General features: G+C 36.6%; 1 protein-coding gene across 1 annotated transcript in view; it reads left to right on the top strand.

Annotated features, from left to right (window-relative positions):
- LOC104831373 (cytochrome b reductase 1) overlaps positions 1–13,490 on the top strand; it is a 13,821-nt gene extending 331 nt beyond the window's left edge. The window contains exons 2-4 of the mRNA XM_010566925.1: positions 7,156–7,364; positions 9,449–9,603; positions 9,813–13,490. Of these exons, the coding sequence (XP_010565227.1) occupies positions 7,156–7,364; positions 9,449–9,603; positions 9,813–10,113 (665 nt within the window). The 3' untranslated portion in view covers positions 10,114–13,490. The remainder of the gene's footprint in view (positions 1–7,155; positions 7,365–9,448; positions 9,604–9,812) is intronic.
- Positions 13,491–24,242: the final 10,752 nt, after the last annotated feature.

Here is a 24,242-nt window from a genome sequence, read left to right as displayed (position 1 = left end):
GGGGAGCGGGGCGGCCCGCGGGGGGCAGCGGTCCGCGGCCGGAGCGGGTTAGGAAAGCCGGCGCTCCCCGAGAAGGGACAAAGGGTCCCTTGTAATAAGCCGAAACTGCTACGTATGGTTTTTTCTGCAAGCACTTGTTTACCCTGGCCTGCGATCGCCTCGCACTTTGAGTAATGCTTGCGAGGTGTGCTTTCCCAGTCAGCCTGCGTTTATGCGAGTTGAGAACCCCAGTGCCAGAAATGCTGCTGCCCTAGGAAAGTTCCTGTCTTTTGGCTCCCTCTCTTTTGGCTCTCTCCCACGTCCCAAGAGGAGAAAGGAAAGTGCAGTACCACTGAAGCTAGATCCAGGAGCGGCGTTTGTGCCAGAGAAAATGTAGCACCATAAGCATCGTTAAAATCCAGTTCGTCAGCCCAGACTTAGTGTAAATTATTTTGTAAAATATATCTTCAGAATTCATTCTTAATCCTGCTGCCTAAATAGCATACAACGATTATGATGAAGTGGTGGTTTTTGGTTTTTTATAGAGTGTATGAACTTTCGATAGCATCAAGTTCAGCCTCGGACTGACTTCTAAATGTTTCCCATTACACTTACAACATGAACAGTATCTTTTTTCCATCCCACACAATTAGTACGTTAGGTCTTAAGTGCAAGGGTTGTTCCTTGAGGCCAGTGGGAATACTGGAGTTTGAACTGTGTTTTTGCTGTTAGTGTAATTGGCTAATTCCAAGAATACAAGTAAATTAGACACACTTTAGTTGATAAAAGGTATCGATTTAGGAAAGAAAAATACAATGCTCTCAGTAAAGTTTAAAAAGCGGATAATGAGAGAGCACCACAGAGGTGCTTATCTAGCCTGTGAATATATTTGAACTAGGGCTAAATATTGCAAAAATAAGGGCACTTGACTGTACCTTAAAAGTCCTGAAATTTGGGAGTGTCAATTTATGCTAATGGCATTAAAACTAATGGGGAAATCTGACACAGATAACAGCTTCTAACGGCAATTTTTTATAAAGTCAGTGACAAAATTCTTGCTAGCTTCAACGTGAAGAGAACTAAGTGAAACATTAGTAATGTCTCCAAGAACAGCAAATAAATACTGCAGAGAACAGTGGAAATTATCCCACAGTTTCACCACTGACTTTTGTGGGGAGAGGATGGGGAACATTTTACTGTTCTTAAGTAATGAAGAACCTCTGAAGACTTACAGTATAAATGTAAGCAGGAGTATTTTTTCTTTGTAATAGAAAATAAACTCAAATTTTGTCTAGACAAACTTAGAATTTCATTTTTAATAACCTTATTTACATTCGCTTCACCGCTGAATGATATATTGCATTCATCCAGCCAGAAAACTTGTCCAGCACATCCGGACATTCATTCCAGTGGAACATGTTGTTTGCATCACATGTGTGCTCACTTGCTCGCTCGCTCGCTCTTCGGCAGGAGCCCAGCCAGTCAGAGGTTGGAAGATACAGGAGGAGTGGGTGGCTGGCTAGTTCTGGCTATGAAGGGAATGTTGTGATTTGAACATACACTGCAAATTTCATTTTTTCAATGGGAGTGGGAGCCTTGTGGCTTCAAGTTACAAATTACTATTGAGCAATAAACAATATTTGGAAGTTGTTTTACATAATATTGCTCAATAGGAAGTGTAATTTCAGGCTATAAATAAGCAATTAGAAACACCTGGTGACTTCACTAAGATTTATACTACTTACTGTGATCAAACTACTGTTTTTTATATAAGCACAGACTTTTTGAAGAATATAGGGGGAGATTTTCTGCAGCTTTTTCCTACGCATTTTCTTTTTTTTTTTTTCCTCTGAAACTCAGTTTTGCCCTGTGTCACAGAGTAAGGATGTTGCTTGCCTCAAGCCTTGTGTAGGTAAGGATATATGTAAAGTAAATGGAAGTCTACCATAGCTCAAAAAAAAAGGGAGGGGGGAAATATACAAGGAATTCATTGATAATAGAGCATTATTTAGGGAGGAAATCCTATTATACAACAAGAAGAGCAAAGTTGGAGACTGAAGCAGTATTGTAGTAAATCAGATGAAATATCAACAGATAAGATACCACTGTGAATCTGATTTAAATTTGGCTGACAGAAGTCTGCCACTGAATTCAAAGTAATTTCAATGAGACTGGGGAATAGGATACCTCTTTGCACACATACAAGAAAAAAGAATTCTTTAAGTAATTAAAAGTAGAAAGGAATAGCTAATAAATATCTTGATTAAAGTTGTGTGGAGGATTTGAAATAATAACCAAATCAACTGTTTCTTGAGTTCATTGAAGTCTATACAAAGGATAGAAATGTTGTATTGTTGGTCTATAGGAGGTAGAAGGGATGACTGTAATAATGTGCATATTGGGAAGTCGATGTGCCCTGATAAAAGTGTTGTATATATCTTGTCAATCAAATGAAAAAGCTGTAGGCATGTTAATATTAATACTTAATATTTGTGGATCAGCACCTATAGGTAAATGATACCTGACAAAACACTGTCAGTGCACAGCAATTGTCCCGATGATTTTCCAGACTTAAAGTGGGAAAAACACAGGCAATAAATGTCTGTGTGCATATTAGTACAGCAACATTTTTGAAAAGAGTAAGATAGGAAAAAAACAGGAGGAAAAGTGCATTTTAAGAAAGGCTTGAAGGAATAGTAGTGTGATAGAATGGGTTAAATAAGTAAATAAATAAGGAATTCTGTCTTATTTTACATGTGAAAGTGTTGAAGAACAATTGTAGACACAGGGCATGCTGCAAAGAAGTATTTGCATGCTTGTTCATGTTTGGCCTGCAAATGATAATGTTTGGTTCTCTCCCAAAGGACTAATTAAGAAACCCATCAAGACATAATGTGGAATAAATTATTTTTGAGGATTTCCCATTACTCAACTAATAAAAGAATTTTTTTTTCTACAGAGATGTGACAATCTCTGTTGCAGACTGAGGAGCAGCATGGTGGTTTTTAGGCTTGTGGAAGATAGAATAAAAAGTGAGTCAGAACAAGGAGGATGGGGTAGTCTTGGGTAGACCCATCCTCAGATCAGTCTTCTACTGCTTGTGAGTCACATGGAAACTCTATACCATAAAGTTGTAGGTTGACACTATAAATCTTGAAAGATGCTTGCACAATTAATACTCCTCATCTTATATAAGTATCATGTAACTTGTATTTTACACAGGCTTAAAACATGAGGATGTACCCTCACGCCAGCAGTATATTAATAAAGGAATACAACAGGAATGTTACTTAAGAGTTCTTACAGAGAAAAGAGAAGGAAAAATCCTGGTCTGCCACATTACCATGTGGTGTTACAGTGTCAGTTAAATTTCATCTGTATGGATGAAATTACCTAGGTGGGTGAGAACCTAACAGCTCACTGTGGCTGAAATATTACTACTTTTTTCTTCCACTTCTCCCTTTCAGCTTTCTCCTTGACTCAGACTTCATCTTCCTCCTGGTTGGTTTGTGCCAGCTCTGGCCCTTGTCAGACCTATAAACTGAATTAACTCAACTAGCAGAAAACGAACCCCCCACCCCACCCCCCCAAGTACAGTTTTTGCTGGAATAGAAAGTTGAATTGCCTGCACAAAGGGTCTCAGAAGTGCCATAGATGGGAGAAGGGAGATGGTGGACAATGTGCAAGAGCAAGGAGAAGGAGTGCAAATCTATTTTAAAGTAAGCAGTCTTTCATCTTGAAATCACATCTGAAGATAATGCTTGCTCTGAGTTATCTGACAAACATGATTACCTCTGCTTCAAACATAACAGAACATCTGTTCGAAGGAAAAATAGCTAATTGCTGGAGTTTCTAATATTCAATGGGCTGCAGAATTCTCAAGAATCAGAAGGGCAAATGACTGCTAAGCTGTGAGGGTCTCATCACAGGCAACTTGTGAAGAGGCAGCTCTCTTGATGAGCTTAGTTTGAGTCCCTTTGAAATCATAAATGGGCACTTGTCCATTCTGGTGTTAAAGTGGTTCCCCAAGAATCTAGTGGGCATTCAGAACTGCCAAAGGTAAGTGACAGGATCAGCCAAGAAGTAGCAGGATTGGAAATAAAAGGAGTGAAGAGGAACATTCCTTTCTGGCAGCTGTGAGGTGCTGTGCAGTGCACCCCCAGCGCACTCACAGAACCACACTGTGTGCCTTCTAAGGTGGAAGCAATCCTTGACACCTCCCTACAGCACGTGAAGCATGTGCCAGTCAGAAATACTAGAGAGCTAATTCTACAATTTTGCTTTGTACGTTTGGCAAAGAACAGGTGTTCCATGCCACATAAAAGATATTGCAAGATCACTCTGCCCTATGCGACATGCTTTAAAATTGGAGCTCAAAACAGGAGTCAGATCTGAGAGAAGCAGCTGTGTCTAAGGATACCTAGACTCTCCAGCTTTTTAACAGTAGTAGAGATGCTGTACCTAGAGAAAGTTCTTCACAGGACTGCTTTAGCATGTCACTGCTAAAAATGCTGTAACTCCATATGTGCTTTTAACCCAGGCTATTTTAATTTTGAGATGAAATTACATGTCAGGTCTGAGTCAGTTTTTAAGAGCTTGCACCACTGAAAGCAGAATCTTCCTCCTCCTCTTCCCTATGTTCCCCAGATTGTCTTGCTTCCTTCTGCTGGGCAGAAAAGCACCAGCTATGACAAAGGTGGGGAAGCACACAGAAGTGGAACAAAAGTGGTGATAGGGAAATGGGACTGTGTCTTTTCACTGTGATGAACAGTCAGATCTGCTCAAGTTGCAATGTATAACTTCACACATAGCCCTCACGGAAAGAGGATTAAACGAAGTTGTACTATCATGCATATGTCCTGGGCTGTGGCACATAACATGCTAATGCACAGTATTGTTAACAAGTGTCCAAGCCATCAGTCTGTATTCCTTGCTTTTCTATCATACTGTTTATAGGAAACAGCCCAGAAAATTCATGTCCCAGATAAAGATCTGAGACTACGTGGACAAGTGACTAGGGAGTTTGATAGTGATTTTGGAAGTTAAATCAACTAGATAACAGCATCTTATGCACCAAAGAAAAATGTTATACAAAAATTTTAGTCAGGACTTGACCCCCTGAAATCAAAGACTAAAAACTGAGACCAGGACTGATGCACATCAAGTTTACTTCAAGACATATAGAGTCCAGTACTTTACTTCACTGCACTTGGTATAAATTATTAACAATACTACATGGTAAGATGGAGCAAGGAGGATTTACTGGGAATATCGTCATGAGATGTTGAGGCTTGTTTGGGGCCTTCTAGCATAACTGCTTTACAAGATTAGAAATCATAATCATTAGTACTAAGTTAATTAATAATAGTATGATTTAGCACACTAAGCTTATGATCATCTCCAACAGTTCCCCAAAAGTTATATGATAGTCTTATATCTTGTTAATATTGAAATAACTGCCTGCATCATATAGATTGATTACTGTCAAACTGTCTTAAAAACCAGGCTTTTATCTTCCTGATTTTGTAGGGTTTACTGTTGTTACTTTTCCAACGTAGAAAGCTGAGAACTACCTAAGTGCTGTATATATTAAAATATTCTAAGGGACACTTTCATTCCAGTATTATATTTTCACACAATATGTAAAAGCATTGATTTAAAACCTGACAGTAGTCTGGAAACTTCACTTGCAAACAGTGTTTCTTTTGTGAATTATTTAATGCAATACTGTATTTCCTGGCATGTATCCAAGTTTAAAAAAAAAAGTGTAAACTGAACTTTGAAATTAATTTATCATTTATTATTATTCATCACAACATACAGAATGAATATCCTATTTATTTTCCATAACCTATGCTTTTTGCATAAAAAGCTAGGGTTATGGAGAAGTAATATGTAAGGTACATGAGAATCACTTAAGTAAATTCTTAGTCTTTGTATTTATCAGGTAATTCTTTTTTTTTTTTTCTGGTGCACATCTATTTCTTAATGTTTGGAACAGGAACTTTTTTAAACACCTGCATATATTCTTATTCTTTTGGTTTAGTATAGCTAATTATATATAAAGATTTGAATGTAATTTCCTAAGCAGAAACTTTAAATGAGGATGTGATGAATCAGATGAATGGAGCTCAGTCTTTTTGCTCAGGCAAGACATTATGGATGTGGGCATTAGCCTTTATTGGTCAAGTGATCAGGTGTCCTCATAACTATTTGTCCCATTATCTGAATATATGTATGTGCTCTCATACATCCAGAATTACTACCTGGGGCTGCAGGTAGTAGGGGTAGTAATCTTGTCTGTGTATGTCACCTGTGGAAAGCACCTGGGTCATACGACAGGCAGAGAACAGTTGTGGCAGAGAAGGAGTGGTGGGGACCTCGAGGAAAGAGCCAAGAAGCAGCTCTAGGCTAAGTTACTCTTATGGAATAACTGGAGTTAGATCACTGGAAATTGTTGTTTTGTTCAGAATGGACAAAACACTGTCTGCTAGAGTTACTAATGCAAATACAGGCAAAGTTATTAATGCAAATACAGGCAACCCCCCCCTCACATTCATCTAACAGTGATGGAAGAGTTGTAGTTGCCAAATCCTTTCGTCTCTTAAGAGTTAAGATTATGATTCCCTTATGCTGAGTAGCACTTTCGCATTTAAAATAATCCTGGTAGTATCAATGCAATAGATCATAATCATATAAATATCTAAGCAATTAGAGAATAGCATTATCCAAAGTTGGCAAAGAGAATAAATATTAAAAAATATCTTACACACTTTCTTAATAGGTGGTCTTCTGGATATAAGAATTGGGCCCTATGGCTCCAATCTGACTAGTAGCAGAAAAATCAAAATCCTATGCAGAATCCCTGTTAGATGAATTTAGGGAATGAGGAAAAGATGACACCAAGTTGTTTACTGTTCTTTTTCTGAAACACACTTAAGTTTTTTTAAAATTAGGAAGATATCTCCCTAAAAGCGGTATTTAAGCCTCAGTTGTATATTTGGAATATGCTATGCTATGTGTAGGAGAAAAAGGCTTTTAATAGACTTTTTCAGAGGATTAAAGGTTGGATTTTCCTGTAATTTACAATGGACCTATGTGAATGATGCATGATTATTAAAATCTGAGAGAAGTTATCCTATAAGGCATAAAATCTTGTTTCTGTTCTTTCTTCAGCTATTATTGTGTACAGGTTGCCCTGGACCTGGAAGTGCAGCAAACTCCTAATGAAGTTCATACATGCTGGATTAAATACCATAGCTATGATTCTTGCAATTGTTTCTATGGTAGCTGTGTTTGAATTCCACAATGCCAGGAACATTCCTAACATGTACAGTCTGCACAGCTGGATTGGGCTGACTGCTGTTATATTTTATTCTTTCCAGGTCAGAATCTAACTGTATTTACAAACAAGTTGTAAAATTTGAAGAATGTGTTGAGCAATTCAGGCACAATAGGCCTTCACTAATACACTCTTAACTACTGGATGTGATGTTTCTGCACACACATTCTGAATTCCCTATACTGTATTACACTATAGAAATCAATTTTCTTCCTTCAAATTGTGATTCTTAATTTTTTTGCCAAAACACTAAAAAGAAAAAAATAAGTATTATCTGGTGATCAAGCACAGAAAATCCCCAGCTGAGGGATTTGGCTTCTGAACTTTTATCCTTCACTGCTCAGGCTAGGAGGTACAGGAAATAGTGTTGAAATAGTGTTTTTAACACTTAGAAAAAAGAAAGAATATTGCAGCATTATTGAGTATATTCTTTATAGTTGAACAACAGCTAATGAATAAGAAGGAACAATGTTAAGATTTTCCTTGTCCTAATAATGCAGTTATTTCAGGGAAATCTGTGCTACCACTATACTGAGTATCAGCATTTTTTCAAATGGTTAAGATAAAGAATTGTGAATAAGATCTTAATTCTACTTTTCATTTTGCTACTATAAACATGATCAATGGCACTTAATGCCTTGCCTGTCTCATCAATAGAACTGTGGTGTTACTTCCTCCAAACTGGGATGTAAGTCTCCAGTCAGAGACTGATGTTTGTTAAGTGATTGAGCATTATTGTTAAAAAATAGTCATAAAGTAGTATCTCTGTTAACAGAGGAGACATTTGGCATTTGCCAGAAATGGCATGTCAATCACAGAGTTGAAAAATTATTGAGGAGGGATGCTCACATAATACTATACCTACAGGAACAATAGTGTAAATATATTGTATTTAAGCTGAACATATGTTAATACAGTATAGCACAAGGACATAAATTTAAGAATAGGGCAGAAATGTAAAATGGAGACGGTCCCTTGGAAAGCAGTGTCTCCGGAAAGAAGTGCTCAAAGATGACATGAAGCTCAAAATGAGTTCTCATGATGCTGTGACAACAGGAAAAGTAAATTCTCTAAGAAGAGATTATCTTAAACTCCGTATATGGCATTAGCAAAACTAATATAAAATACTACAGAATACATTATTTTAAATGTAAAAAAAAAGAAAAAAAAAGCAAAGAAAATCTGGAAAAGTAATTTAAGAGCTGGAAAAACTATCTTCCAGTGAAAGACTTAAAAACTCCAACTGTTTAGCAGATCTAAAGAAGATTAAGAGATTACTTGATTACAGTGTATTAAAAAGGCTTCCTAGGGAGAAAATACCAGGCTTTTTAATCCAGCATGGAAAGACAAGACAAGGACTAAGACTGGAGGTTAAAGCAAGATGAAATTCAAATTCATGCACTATTTCTAATTTTGCAGAAGGGGTAAGTAAAGGTAGAACAAACTAAAGAAGGGATGCAACCTCAGTATGACTGGGCAAGCCTGTGAGTGCAACCATGTGACATGATGGGTTATGTTCCATCACAAATTTAGCGCTAATGGGAGGACTCCTGTCCCCTGAATAACTTCATGCCACCCACCCACATCTTCACTCTGTAAATGCCAGCTGATTGATATATAAAGAGACCATTGCCCTTCTAAAGACATGTACTTAAATTAAACCAAAACTTTCACAAGGTAAAATTATTTAGTCCACTCAAGTAAGAAGGTTAGACTGCCTTCTGATATTCATTTAGGTGTAAATATGTAACAGAAGCAGAGAACAGGCATTGAAGAGACTGTAAGAATGTAGCTGCTCACACCTTTAAGATATTACCGGATTAATGACACTGAAAACGTATGTTTCCAGTACTTAGTTGGGTTGCAGTTTTAGCATTACCAATAAGTCTGGACACTGATATTAGGTGGGATTATTTATAAAATATTTCATGTCTGCTTCCTAGGTGCTAATCCAGAATTACTGCTTTGGTTTTGAAGGGAACACATTCAGAAATAAAAATGCCAAATCTTTTCAAATTTGTACCTGAAGGCATCTCAAAATGGAATGTTTATGATTATTTTTATTCTGCTTGAGAAGTGCAGCTTGTTTCCCATATAGCTTTATCTATGAATCTGTTTTGTGTTTAGCTTTTCTTGGGTTTCGCTGTCTTTCTGCTCCCTTTTGCTCCAGTTCCTCTCCGAGCAGCTCTCATGCCAATACATGTTTATTCGGGCCTTACCGTCTTTGCAACAGTGATTGCGACAGCCCTCATGGGAATCACAGAAAAGCTTATATTTTCATTGTAAGTATTTTTTTCACTTGTTTATTAAGGTTATTCATTGAAAATTGTACTTCCATTTGCACAGAATAATAACCATCTAGTATTGGGACACTGTTTTGTTTTGTTTTGCTTTGCTTTGTTTTTAAAAAGCCTCCTACCTAGAAGGAGACTGCTGTTTTTAGACCAGGATTGTCTTTAAGATAATTGACCTTTTTTTTTCCCTTCCAAAGGAAAAATCCTGCATATAGTGCATCCCCACCAGAGGCAACCTTTGTCAACTGTCTTGGTCTTTTGCTTGTCATATTTGGTGCACTTATTTTGTGGATGGCAAGCAGGTCCCATTGGAAGCGCCCCCCAGAAGAGAATGCTAAAGTTCTGCAGCCCATTGGAGGGACTCCTGAAGGCACAGAAGCAGAATCCACAATGACAGACGGTAGTAATGCAGATAAATCTGATCTGAGGATCAGTAGTGAAGCAGCCAGAAAACAAAACCTCAAACTTGATGAAGCAGGCCAACGATCAACTATGTAAAGAAAATACACAGAATAACAGTACTATTGTATTGCCAACTCCCCCTGATTCCTTCCAATTTAGCTATATTGGTATATAAATAGGTTGGGGTTTTATTTTCAGTATGGCTTGCTCAAAGATACTTAAGTTTTCTGCATAGGAATTTAAATTCCAGTAAACCCCAAACATTATATTGGTTCATACTCAGTCCTCATTTAAAAAATGAGAGCATGAATGACATCACATAATGGTAAAATCACATAATTGGAAAATGTTTTCCATATCACTTCTTAATTTAATGCTTATTATCTCTTACAGTCATGAAAAGTTAACAAGATTGAGACTAAATTTTGCTCTGAGTGATTTTGCAGGTTATGAATCAGAGTCATGAAGTATACCAGACAGCAGAATTTAGACGATCGCACATAATTTTTCTGGTAATGTTCACTTTTTTAAAGCCCTGATTTCTCAAGCTGATTAACCCCCTCACCAGCTGCTAAGATCTATGGGATTTGAGGTCATTCAGCACTTTGCAGAGTTGCACCATAAAAATGTTTAGTCTAAAATTTTTAATTCAAAAGAAGAAATGAAAGTTTGCCTGAAATCTTCATTAAATGTTATGTTTAAATTAAAAAATTCTATGTTGGTTTTTTTAATCAGAACAAATCTGTTGACTTTTTAAACAACTCTACCAAATATATTGTATACAGACAACATTTGGCTTTGGATTATGTGCAATCATTACTGAAATCTAAGGAAATTGTAAGAAAGCCAAATGCAGAATTTGTCTTATTTAGAAAGCTACAGATATACACTTAGAAAAATATCTATCACTTAAATCAAGTCTTCCTTTTATCCCAGAAGGCAGGATTTTACTAGCTTTATTTGATTGCAGAGTTCTGTTGATTTATGGCACTAGACTAGAAATTAGGAAGTTAGAAACCAGAGAAGACTGCTAGCTGCCTCACAGAAGAAAGGAGCTTGAAGACGGAAATGCTTCCTCCAGAAAGAGCTGAGCTTTGCTGATTTGATTAAAATGCTACCTGTTAACTGAAAGCCAATTTTGGTATCTCCACACTGGTGTCAATATCATTATCATCACAGGCATGAAGACATACTTTAGTCTATAAGCAAACTATATAAACTCTATGACTTTTTAATTTGAAATCGAAGTGTTAAATAATGCAGTTTAAGTCTCTACTGGCACTTTTATAGCTCTTTCTAGTAATGGGCATATTAATGTATTATGCTCATCCATTATTTTCACACATATAAACAATACTTGTATTTTTTACTATTGTAGAATAATAATTATAGATTATTTTGATTGCACATGTCCAAAATGATGAGCCTTTCTATTATAATTTCTTATAAAAGCTGCAGAGCCCACTACAAGTCCAAATTTACCACTGTTCATGCTGCAATATAGATGGTTTCAGAGAGCATTTAATTTCCTGTTTTTGTAAAGACTACATAAATTTTTAATCTACTTCAGCTTTTTAAAATGTTTAAACACATTAAACTTTAGCAAATATGCACATTTTGTAGTTCAGTCTTGCATTGGTACAAATAATTCTGGTCATCAGTTATTTTGTATCTTCTCTGACAAAAAGCACCTCAGTTCCTGTTATTTGATTTGTAATAACATTTAATTATCTGGTGAATGCAGTATAGAAAGCTGGCATAGTATATTATTTGAAAAACTTTTCTGCTGTACTATTTGGTACTCAAGGACTACATCCCAGTGTTCTGTATTTTCACTTAACATATGTTTGTGGATGACTGGGACCCACCTAGCATTGGTGTACTACTTCATTTGAGAAAATACCTGCTTTTAAAGGCCTTAGTGTAGAATTCAGGTATGACAGAAGGAATACTAAACTATTGTGTGAGCACTCCTCCAGTCCCACTATGTGCAACAGATCAGACAGCTTCTTCCCTGGTTTTCAAATTCCACACAATTATCCATCTTCCCCAAAATTGTTCTGCACAGCTTCAGCATAAAATCCAAATAGTACTGATAGCAGCTTTCTGAGAGAAAAACAAGAGCATGTTTTACATGACATTAGTGCTCAGCTGACACAGCATGATTATGTTATGCATCCTATTACAAATTTATATATTGAACATTAAGTAAGAAGAGGGATTTGCAGTAGCTTGTGGAGAACACTAAACTGTGCTGTCTTCTTCTGATCTCATGTTCTGCTTAACAAGCCTGCTTTTTTGGTGAAATCGGTCAGCATCTTACAGCAGGTGAATGCATGTTTAGTCTTTGTGAGGGATGCTCTATTAACACTTTTGAAGTGTAACAGGTGAAGTGAATAAATGAACTCAACTGTTAGAGTAATTTACTATGCTAGCATTCTATACTGCACTTACACAGACAACACCATTTTAAGTTGGTAGGTATTGGCCTGTTACTGTGTCTCATCCACCTGCGAAAATGAACTCATTCAATCCTTATGTAGTACTGAGTCATCTAATAAAAGTGTGTGTTTGTGTGGAAGGTAGTCACTTGCCTAAGGATTGTTCTGGAAGAAACTCTTAACTGTATGGTATATTGGGAAAAAAAACCCAAAATCTGTGATTTCTTTTGTTACAACACTGACTTGGATGTATTGAAATCAACAGCGTTTAGGTGAATGGTTGTATATGCTGTTAAAGTTAAGGTATAGTAACCAGTATGCCTTCTGTTTTCCATTTTATTCCATGTACTGTTCAAGGGTAATGATGCTTGAAAAAGAATGGTGGCATTTCTTTAATTCTTTATTCTGATGATATAAATCTAACTGAAAATCAAGGATTAGCAACCTTTTGAGGCTAGTTTGCCAGACTGTATTTTTGTTTTTCAACTCTGAGGTTAAACATGATAGTAGAAAGTCAGTGGGAGCTGGAAGATTCCATTCTGGGAAATTATCGTAATCAGTGATCTCTCATGTATGAATTGTGGGCTTCTGGCTGCTTTGGTCTTTGGAAGGTCCCCATGAGATGCGGTAGCTGTGAGCTCCTAAACCTTGTTCAGCCTTGGTGTGTGCAATTTAAAACAGAATCAACGTGCTGTAGATTTTGGCTTCTGTTCTAAACTGATTTAAAAGGTCTTTAAGTATCCTTGCAACATATGAGGTTAGTTCAAGTGCTAAATAAAAATACATAGGACTTTGAAGAATAATTTTCTCTGGAAAAAAAAACATATTCCCAAAGCTGCTTCTCAAAGTGGCCTTCCATTAACTTTTCTTTCATGCAACTTTTCTTACCTGTATTTATGGGTAATAGTAGCAACACAGGAAATAAAAAGGTGTATTTTCAAAGATATAAATGGAAGGTAGAACTCTAGCTTTTTTATCAGGATTTTTCTGCATGTTTGGAAATCTCCTACAGTGTTGTTTTTACAGGGACATGATTGTAGAGCTTACACTCCAAGTTTGGATTCCTATAAAACCATAGGCAGTTACAAAACCCAACATTAAAAGTGCTAATTTTTTAAGATGCCTAAAAAAATTATTTTTTTAATGTATTTACATGCTGTCATGCAGTACTGCACACAGAAGCAGAATAGTGTTTTCTCCAACATGAACGAAACTGAGAAATGATGGTGCAAATTAGACTTTAGAATTGAATGTACAGTAATTACATGTACACTTCTTACTACATGTAACCAAGAAGATTGCATATGATATTGTAAATATGGATTACTTGTTTACATGGATATTTTATTGAGAGACTAAAAGATATTGCCAAATATTTTCTATTCCTTTGCTTCTGTTTCAGAAAATTCTTTCCTCTGTTTCTAACTGTTCACAAGAACTTAAATAATTATTTTATTGTTTTGTTACTCGCGGTACTTATTTGTAGATGAAAGCAAATGTTTACCTACAATGTCTATTTTCCTTATTCTTTTTTGTATGTTAATAAAAGTGATTTTTCAAACTTATGATAGCACTGAGTACAGATTTATATTATGGTACTAAATTACAACTTTCTAAATTTGGCAAAAGATCAAATTATGATTACTTTTTTGAAAATGGAAGGATAGTTGTATAAAATTTCTTAATTATTTCTTAGTTCCAAGCATTCCTGATGATCTTCCTGATGAAATTTATGTACTCTGTAGTGTTAGAATGATAATAAGTATATAATAAAGTGAAGGAATTCACTCTATAAAGGAAGAATCTGTATTTCACCTTCTGATCATAATAGAAATTCCTCATAGCAGTTGTAAGAGGGGAAAAAACCCCAAAACTATCCTCCGTCATGAGATTGCCATAGCAAATAAGGGAAGATCATAAATTCTGATGTATGACAGTCACATAATGTGCTGTAAGATCCAAATACCCTCAGATAAATAGCCAAACTGAACACAGAGCAAAGGTTTTGACCCCATGGAATCTTCTGACCCAGATTTAACATCTGCACATCAAGTTACTCATCAACAGGTTATTGATCATAAAATGGTATAAATGGCAAAACCATCTATATGAACATATCTGTAACAAGTAAGAATTAAGGTATGTTTTTAAGCTTAGTAAGATTGATTGGAAACTCTTCTAAAAGTGTAAAGCATAAACTGATTATTCCTGAATATCATACAGCTGTTGGCTAAAACTTACCAACATCATCATCATCATCATCATGGAAGAGTAAAAAATACTGTTGCAATCATCAGTATAGCAGAAAGCTTGCTGTATTCAAACCTGACAATTCCCTGTTGCTGATAACTTCTCTTAACTGTCTCCTGTAGGCTAGATTTTTTGAGGAAAGTTCTTGTAAAATAGTCCATATTTTTTCAATATGTTGACTATTACAAAATTCAATAAAAGCTCAATTGTATTTACACTTGAAATAGGGGACTCAAAATTTTGGCAGGAGGACTGCATTTGTGTGGAGAAGTGTTTTTGTAAGTAGCTGATGGAGCTGTTGTGACTTATGTACAGATTTTTGCATGGTGTTATGTTGAGTAACATTTTTGATCTCTATAAGACTAGTGGGCAGTAATGAAGGGTAAATTACTATACGGGAAGAGACTGAAGTCCCGGTAAACAAAATGGATGGCAACCATTCTAAGTAAGTGATGTGGCTAACAGAAGAGAGGAGGTAAAGTTGAGAAAATCAGTTACTACTGTACACATATCAGAACTCTAAAAAAATGACAAGGACACAGCTAACTCTAAGCTGTTAGAAGAGAAGTAGAAGTAGAAACAACTGATATAAATTTCAATGAGCTTACTTATGTTTGCCTAATATGGTCATCATAGACTACCAACCAACATATGTTAGCTTGGGGCTTGAGTTTACAGTTGAGTCTATGGCCATGTATACTGACTACTTGTTGGCTCTCAGATTTCATCTTTTGCCTGTCACCAAGTCAAGCAATAGCTATAAATAGAGCTGTCAGAAAATGGATAAAAGATGTGAAAATGTTTGCAATTTTTATTTCAATTTTCACTAGCATTTCATTCCAACAAAAAAAATCCCATCTAGCGATACTCAAAGTCTGCAGGATATTATTAAACAGTGTGATTAATAAGCAGATTTTCAAATATTTTTGTAGCAGATGATCCTTCTCATATGTGTATACAAGCAGCAATCCACTAGGTGGCAAGCACTACCAAAACGGCCTTCGGCAGATGCTAGTCTATCATTGCTTTAGATGATACAATATGATGAGTCATCTGCCTTAAAATAAAATTACAAGCTTAGTAGACGTAAAACACACAGTCATGTCAGAATTTATATATTTAGTTTTATATTCTTTTAAAGGGCCCACTTAAAATACAGTATTTTTTCATCTCTGATGTTGGAAATAGTTCTTTATTGTGCTCTACCTCAGACTTTTTAAAACTCCTGTTTGTAACTTCTATGTGAGTTGTTACGGATGCACGAATAAGCAAAGCCAAACAGTCTCATTTCCTGCTGGCAGGATGGGGGGGGCGGGATGTACTGTCACATGAGTACAAACTTCATTAAAAGACACAACAAAGGGAACATAAAAGCGTGAAAGTTTAGGGATAAGCTCACATACAAGATATGAAGTTAGCAAGCATTAGAAAAAAATAGGAACTTCCAGTACTTTTGCCATTCAATCTTGCAATCTCACATAAAATTTGACCCTGGAAAAATGAACATTAGTGCCAATTTCAAATAACCAAAAAGTAAAGTTCTCCCCTCTGATAGATGCTAACAGCTTCTGTTCTTAATTTAGTCTAATTGTGGATACTGACTTTGTAAGCATGTTTTCTGATACATTTCACTGAATATACTAGTTTCAGTACTACTGAAAGCTATTTTGTACATGGTACACTAGTGCTACTTTTTGATATGACTTGCTTACCTGTCCCCTCAGGCTATACTGGAAGATATTTTGTCTCCTATAGCTAACTATGGCAGTGATTTCATGGTGTTAGTAACAGTGGGAGTCCTGATGTAGACAGGGCACTGTGGTTTTTCACAAAGCTTAGCATTGATCTTTAGGTCAACAAAGTGGCAATATTCAGTGTAATTCTGATTCTCCAGGACATTACTCTCATTATTGCTCTGACTATTGGATCTGGTAGAAATGCTATGTTAAAAGACCTCCAGTATAGGTATTATCCTAGCAATTCAGCTGGAGTGCCTGATATTTTTGTTAAAAACATCAATTGCTGTTGCAGTTAAGGGATAGCTCATAGATCATTGTGGCAATGGCAGCACTAATACTGTCTGGTTACTGTTTCTGAGCAGATATAGAGAACAGGATTAAAAATATAAGAAAATCTATATGAGCATTCGTTGCTGTTTTTACTGCATCTGTAATGACGAATTTGAACAAAAGTTTAGTAAGACACAGCCCCTGAAATAATTTTAGTCTGTCCCAAGTGCAAGACTTCCAATGGATAACAATTGTCAGGGCCCTGACCAGCCTCATCTGGGACCCTCACCCATACACCTTTGCCCATGAGTCCAGGGGCTCTAATTAAGCTCAACCTGGGTGCTTCGGTCCTTCTCTGTGCCCTATTAGACCTGACTTCCTGCCCTCTTTTCTGCCTGACCCCATCACCATGGACCTGCCCAGTGATCACAGGACTCTGACCCTCAGTGGGTCTGGTTATGATCTGTGGATTGACTTTCCAGCATGACTGTCTACCTGCCTCAGCACCATGAACTTGCCTGATGATGTTGAACCTGGCTGACATTTCCATGCCTGCCCTGCTCCCAGCCAGCCCTCACTGCTCCCTGGCAGCAATCTTCTTGTATATTCAGCCTGTACTCTGAACTGGATACATTAGTCTTCATGGATTATTTGCTGTAGACAGGCAGTGGCTTCTCCATTTATAACTATTTCTTCTATTCGTATGGTTTTATGGAAATACTTCACTTAAAAAGCCTTAAAGTTACATTTTTGTTATAATTCACAAATAAGGGATGAGGTGCGTAGAGTGAACAAAGATGTTTGCTGGACAGTTACTCAATAAAAAATAAAGCACTTTTTTTTCTGTGTTTACAGAGTGATATGAAATGATACCATCACTTCACAGGTCTCCATACCTAATAAGAGTAGCAGCTGGAAATTTATGGGTATGCTTCTAAAAGTTTGTAGCAATGTGAAATCAGAGATAAATCTTGTCCTCGCTTTATTGCATACTGTAAGCAGAAGTTAACAGGGCCTTGCAAAACAAAACCACAGCAGCTTTCAAAATGCTGCAGTAGAAGACTTCCTAGCTCTTTTGTCTGTACTGACAGTTATACAGCTGGTGACTGAAAATAACGACCGCTGCCCAGCAAAAAAGGCACCATTATAGATGGATTTGGATGAACTATTCTCTGCTACCAAGCAGCGGGATGCTAACAATGGCACTGCAAAAGCTTGGGAAGAATTTGCCTATCCACAAGACTGTAACTGTATAAACAAAAGCAGTATTTGGCTCTGTCATGGTTTAACCCCAGCCAGCAACTAAGCACCACGCAGCTGCTCACTCACTCCCCCCCATCCAGTGGGATGGGGGAGAAAATCAGGAAAAGAAGTAAAACTCCTGGGTTGAGATAAGAACGGTTTAATAGAACAGAAAAGAAAAAACTAATAATGATAACACTAATAAAATGAAAGCAGTAGTAATAAAAGGATTGGAATGTACAAATGATGCGCAGGGCAATTGCTCACCACCCGCCGACCGACACCCAGCCAGTTCCCGAGCAGCGATTTCCCGGCCCCACTTCCCAGTTCCTAAACTAGATGGGACGTCACATGGTCTGGAATACACTGTTGGCCAGTGTGGGTCAGGTGCCCTGGCTGGGCATGAGAAGCTGAAAAATCCTTGACTATAGTCTAAACACTACTGAGCAACAACTGAAAACATCAGTGTTATCAACATTCTTCACATACTGAACTCAAAACATAGCACTGTACCAGCTACTAGGAAGACAGTTAACTACATCCCAGCTGAAACCAGGACAGCTCAAAGCATTTGCATATGGACCTAAGCACTGCTATCCTATCCTCAGATAAATGACAGAAAGTTCACAGGCAATACAGGCAGTCAGCCATTCCCACACCAATAGGGGTTCAAATCCCGCAGTGTTACTCCACTTTGAATAAAGGTATCTTTAAGTAAAAGTTGCTTCCAGAGTTTTTACCAGACTTCAGAGACAGTAGGCTTCAATGTTATTCCAATCTCTGACTATACCTGCACTCTGTTTGTACCTGCTTTTTCTATAAAGTCAAATATTCTGGCACAGTATTACATACAGTGCTCATTTTGATTTCTTCCTTTGTAAGCTTATGCCAGCACCAGGGAGTCTTGCGTACTCTGAGCCTCTCTGTAATTTTCAACTGTCACTCAGGTACTAATGCAGAAATGAATATAGGAACCTCTGTCAGGGAATCTACACATGGTTCGTGCTCTTCACAGCAATGCCCAGGTCTCCTTCTTCAGTTAAGAGGTGATTACAATCCTGTGAAGAGTTCAGACATTTCTTCACATTTTCCCTACAAATTGCATTATTTTGCTCTTACTAGCATTAAGCCTTTCAAGCCAGTGAGTTACATGTACTCCATTTACTAAATAACATTTCTTTCTTATTCCAAGCTCCCTTCTTTGGTTCTTCTAAGGACATTTTATTCCTAACTCTATATTCTCTGAAGCTCTGCTCTAGCAAACAAAATCTTTATACCTCTGAGTACTTTTTCTCTGTTTTATAACCCTAGTAATCATTCTCTCATTTTGGGAAAGGCAAGTCAGTTTAGTATGAATAAGACAGTTCCTCCTAATGCCTTAAAGGACTAATTCACCTGAAGTAAGCTCCTGTGGAATGTAATAACTGGATACAGACTCCAGTACACCAGTCCAATATGTACAAATTCAGATTATATTATAAACCATACTTTTAGTTTTATTATGTTGTCAACATGTTTATATGATAGCTATTTCAATTATACTTAGTCTTCCTTTGCCTATCTCTAAACATTTAAAACATCCCTAATCAAATTACTACTAGTATTTTTGAATATGTAGGACTGTAATAATAAAGAATACCTTGGGGTTTTGATCTAAGATATTGAATTTTCAATTAAAAACATTTTTTGTGGCTTTAGAATCAGTCTGTATGTAAAACACATAAAATCCATCCCACCAGCTACATCCAACAATCTTTGGTTACTTTAAATCTATAATTTGAGGTCTGACCCATTTTGAGAGAAGACAGGTTGTGTAGCCTCTATGCAAAACACTGGGAAAAGCAGAAACTTCAATTTGTTCTCTTTACAGATTTGTTTATTCAGATAGAAGCTTTGAAATACAGGGCTTTGAAAGGCTGGCAAGCTTGCTGAACAATGAGTTGTTTTTCTTTGACAGCATATTATCTTAAAAATTACAAGAAAACCTGAGTGTTTCTAATGAGTAGAACTCTTATTTTTGAGAGAAAATAAATGGACGAGTTTGAGAGGATGTTTTTGTCGGGTTTTTTTTTTCCTCCTGGGGCTGCCTGTTGCTCTTATGTGGAAGTTTCCTGCTGATTTGACTTTTTATTCTGCTGTGAGACTGATGCCAAGATTTACATGATTGCTGTGGATAGGAACTGGATTTAGCATAAGGAAGATAACTGCTTTTCCCCTAGGGAGAGACAGAAAGGGAAAGACAGAGTGGGGCACATAGACAATATTATCTGAAGCTATATTCTTGGTCAATTATTTTATTCAGCCTCTATTTTAGATTACGCTGCAACTAATAAAAGGCAGGAAAGCTACTGGCCTCAAGCCAGAAACAAGATAAGCAGAGAAACTATTTGTGGTTTAGTGCAAATGTCCAGCTATAATGGAAGCAATATACTGTTTTTATAGAGAGCTGACCATAGTGCATCTTGTAACATAAGTGTAATTAAGAAAAACTGTCATTAGAATTTGCCAGGTGGAGATTTGCCTTATATGCAGGGTCCTTCAGCAGAGAGAAAAGGGTGATTGTAGAACTGTGCATCATTACAGTTATTTTAGCAATTCATTGTCTGTATAGTCTTTTATGCATTCTTTGATTTTGGATGCTCTGAACGTTAAAACAAGGGTTAAGATTTTTGCTTATACGGCACACTTGTGCAACATGAAATAATTTACACCCAGCTGTCAGACTGTTGTCTTTTGTTAACCTACAGTACCTATGGAAAATGCAATGTTTTGAGATATTGAAATATGTTTGCATCACAATCCAGGGAACTTCACAAGCAAATCAAGAAAGACTCCACAGTAAGCAGACAATAAATACTGAGGGCAGAAGGCAGTTTGAGGGAGTTTAGCACTGAGAGCATATAGGTTTTCAAATGTAATTATTAACAGATGATTAAACAAAAATTTTAGTATTTTTCTAATTAAATCATATACACTGAATAAAAAAAATTAAATCCCATAATTAGTCGGTAATTAAACTAACCAGGAATAAATATTATCTACTTGGTCTAAAAGTTTAAATCCAGTAATTGGAAGGCAGTTTCATATTACCGAGGTAAATATTCTGGAGTTCCTAAACTAGATGTATATAATAGAAAAACAGGTAAGAATTCCCATCATTCCCTTTTCCTTCAGTTAGTTGCATGAACAACAGTTTACCCTGACATTAAATTCAAATCATCTAACTAGAATGACTGATTCTATGTTTTTGCATCTTGTTGATTGAATACTTATTATTATCTCATGAAATTTAGTTATTAAGAATAACTGATCCTTTAATTAAGTTGTGCCTGTTGCAGGACTGGATTTGCTGCTAGAAAATAGCATATTTGAGATACTCAGTTATTACCTGCAATATTTTCAAAGGGCATTTCTTGAAAAAAAGTGTCATCTTAGGGCCACTGATAATAGTTGCTTGGTATTTTTGCACATGCTAAAGATTACCTTTAGTATCAGTGTTTCTTGAATAGACATTTTAGCAAAGCCTTGAATTTGGGGTATATAGACAAGCTTCCTGGAGTTTAGCAGTTTGTCTGAGCAACTGGTACTACCCATACCCATACTTAGTGAATCCTCCATTCTACTGAGACTCCCCTGAACACAGAATATTTTGAAGAGAAACCTAATAGCCTGATACATAGCTACAAAATTACCATGAGGGTTATGGCAGACTCATTAGCATTGATCTATCTTCCAGAACCATTTCTTTTCTTTTCAAAAAAATGTTAAGTTGAGACTTGGTTTGAGGTTTTACATTTTTTCCCCCCTTTTAGAATGGAGTGATGACATGGAGCTTCTCTGCTTCAAAACGTCCTATTTATTTTTTACTACCTCCTGCTATGTCACATTTGACTTTAATTTCTCTTTCATGGGGAGGACAGCACTACGGGGAACAACAGGTGCCTTATTTCTCCCCTCTGTTTTGCATGGTTGGCTAATGAGATTTCTAATGATGAAATTCAGAGCAAGAGGTCTTACCAGGAAGTTCAGAGAGTGCGATGTCCAGCTCCTGTGAACTATTCTGACTTCCTACCAATCACAGGTCGTAGGCCTTTAATCATTCATACCCATATCAGTTCAGAAACTGTGCCTCAGGCATACCGAAAAAAAAAAAAGGCAATTAAAGAATTTAGATGATAGAATAATCCTCCTATCCTAGATACATTGTTCCAAATTGTAATGAATCAAATTTTTTTTAAGTACCTAATTAATATTTTAAATTTATCTACCTTCAACTTTTGATCATTGGATTTTATGCTTTTATCTGGTAACTAAAGAATCCTCTACTATTAGCTGTTTTCCTTCTGTATAGATATTTATAATTATGACCAAGACAACTCATTATCTTTTCTATGACACTAAAGGGGAGTCTGTATATCAAAAAAGTAGATTGTAAGGAATAAAATGTTCATTCTTCTGTCCAAAATGAAAGAACCCACCTCACAAAATTGACTACACTTTACACCCTTACATAGGGCTATAACCAACCTAAAAACTTTAATAGCTCAAGCTTGGGCTTCTCACTGCTAGCTGAAACTGTCACCATATTCATTATATTCCAACAGAGTCCAGCAGGCTCAGTGCAGAGGCAGAGCAAGTTCACATTTATTCCTGCAAAATCCAATATAAAACTATCCTATATATGACAAACGTGGCTTTAGGACTTCCTTGAGATGTATGTGCTCATGCAAATTTTTCACAATTTCATCTGAAAAATAAAGTCTTTTTTAGTTTTGTAAAGATTTGGAATAAAACTGATTTTTGTAACAGGATAACAGGTCACTTCCTTTCCAGTAGTTCTTTTGGCCATTTCATTCATTTGTATGGTTCAGTGCAGGACTGGGACAAAACTACCAGCAGCTGACAGCACTTCTTTGCCTCAATTCTTTTCTCCACTTGCAGTGCAAGTCTGGGAGGTGACATGATGAAGATGAAAGACAATTCATCAGATTGATGAATTGATCAGAAAGACAAAACATCAGATCCTATTTCCATCCAATACAGAAACCTGTACAATGAGATTAAAAAAAAAAAAAAACCAGCCATGATTACAGTCAGCAATATAACCAGCAGAGCCTTTCTGAAAGGAAAGGAAAAAGTGCCAAGGAAAAGGAAACAGTATATGTAACTATATATACACCACATCAGTGGAAACTAGCTAGAAACATAGTGCTTTCCTATAAAATATGAAAAAAATGTCAAAACTCTTAAATATATGTGCAAACTGGATTTCAAGCAGAAAAACAGAAGTCTTGCTGGCACCTCCCCAGCTTTCCATACTGCTGCTGCTTTATTAACTGAGTCCTATTGAGCTGTATTTGCAAAATGATGAGCACGTTGCTCTTATACTTAATAATAAAATATAAATAAGTATATACTGCAAGGATATTTTCAAGAATATTACTGTGTGTTGTTTCGTACTGGGTAAAAAATACCTGGAAGGTAAACATGAGTTTATAAAAGTATGTAATACCTTCTTCCACTACCACTGTCATCTATATGAATCATCTATACAATTGGAAGTTTAGAGATGTCAAATGATGCTATATCAATTAATTATGTAAATGTCACTGGTTAACCAGATCATTCCACATTAGTTTTAGGGCACTCAGCTTGGCTTTGTATGACCAACATATCTTATCTCTGGCAAGACACTGTTTGTTTTGACATAGTTTCAATTTGACAACTCATCAAATGGCTCTTGATTGCTAGACTCTGTCTTATTTTCCTCTCTCTTTGCCTGGCTGTAGCAGTGGTCTGCCAGCAGGTCTAGCTTCTTGCACTCCCGGGTTCAACTGAGTATTCAGACCTGGACTAAGGAGCTAGTCCAGTTTCTGGTAGACGCACAAAATGGGTAGCAGAAATAAACCACTGCAGTCCGTGGTTCCATATATATTTCCTGACATATTTGATTTGGGTATACTTTCTTCTGTATTTGGAACACACAGATTTCTGCCCCGCCAAACAAATACTCATGTATCAGAGATGCTTGGAGTATGTTATTAATTTTTCATGCTCCTTGACTCAAAGGTAAAAGCATGGATATTCTCACAAAACAAGCTTATCTGCTCATCATGATTTAATGGATTTTCATCAAAAAGTTTTGCAACGAAAAAGACTCACAGCTGAGGTACCCATCCAATATGCAACCCTATCTGTATATAGGCAGGTGGTCTCTGGATAATTCAGAATGACATGGAAAGACAATGAAGTGAAGAAAAGTAAACAGGTAGGCAAGTTTTAC

Source organism: Haliaeetus leucocephalus, unplaced genomic scaffold (assembly GCF_000737465.1).
Source record: "Haliaeetus leucocephalus isolate CR32 unplaced genomic scaffold, Haliaeetus_leucocephalus-4.0 Scaffold1, whole genome shotgun sequence".
Lineage (NCBI taxonomy): Eukaryota > Metazoa > Chordata > Aves > Accipitriformes > Accipitridae > Haliaeetus > Haliaeetus leucocephalus.
The sequence above is the reverse complement of the archived record's forward strand: the minus strand, read 5'-3'. Positions and strand labels throughout refer to the sequence as shown.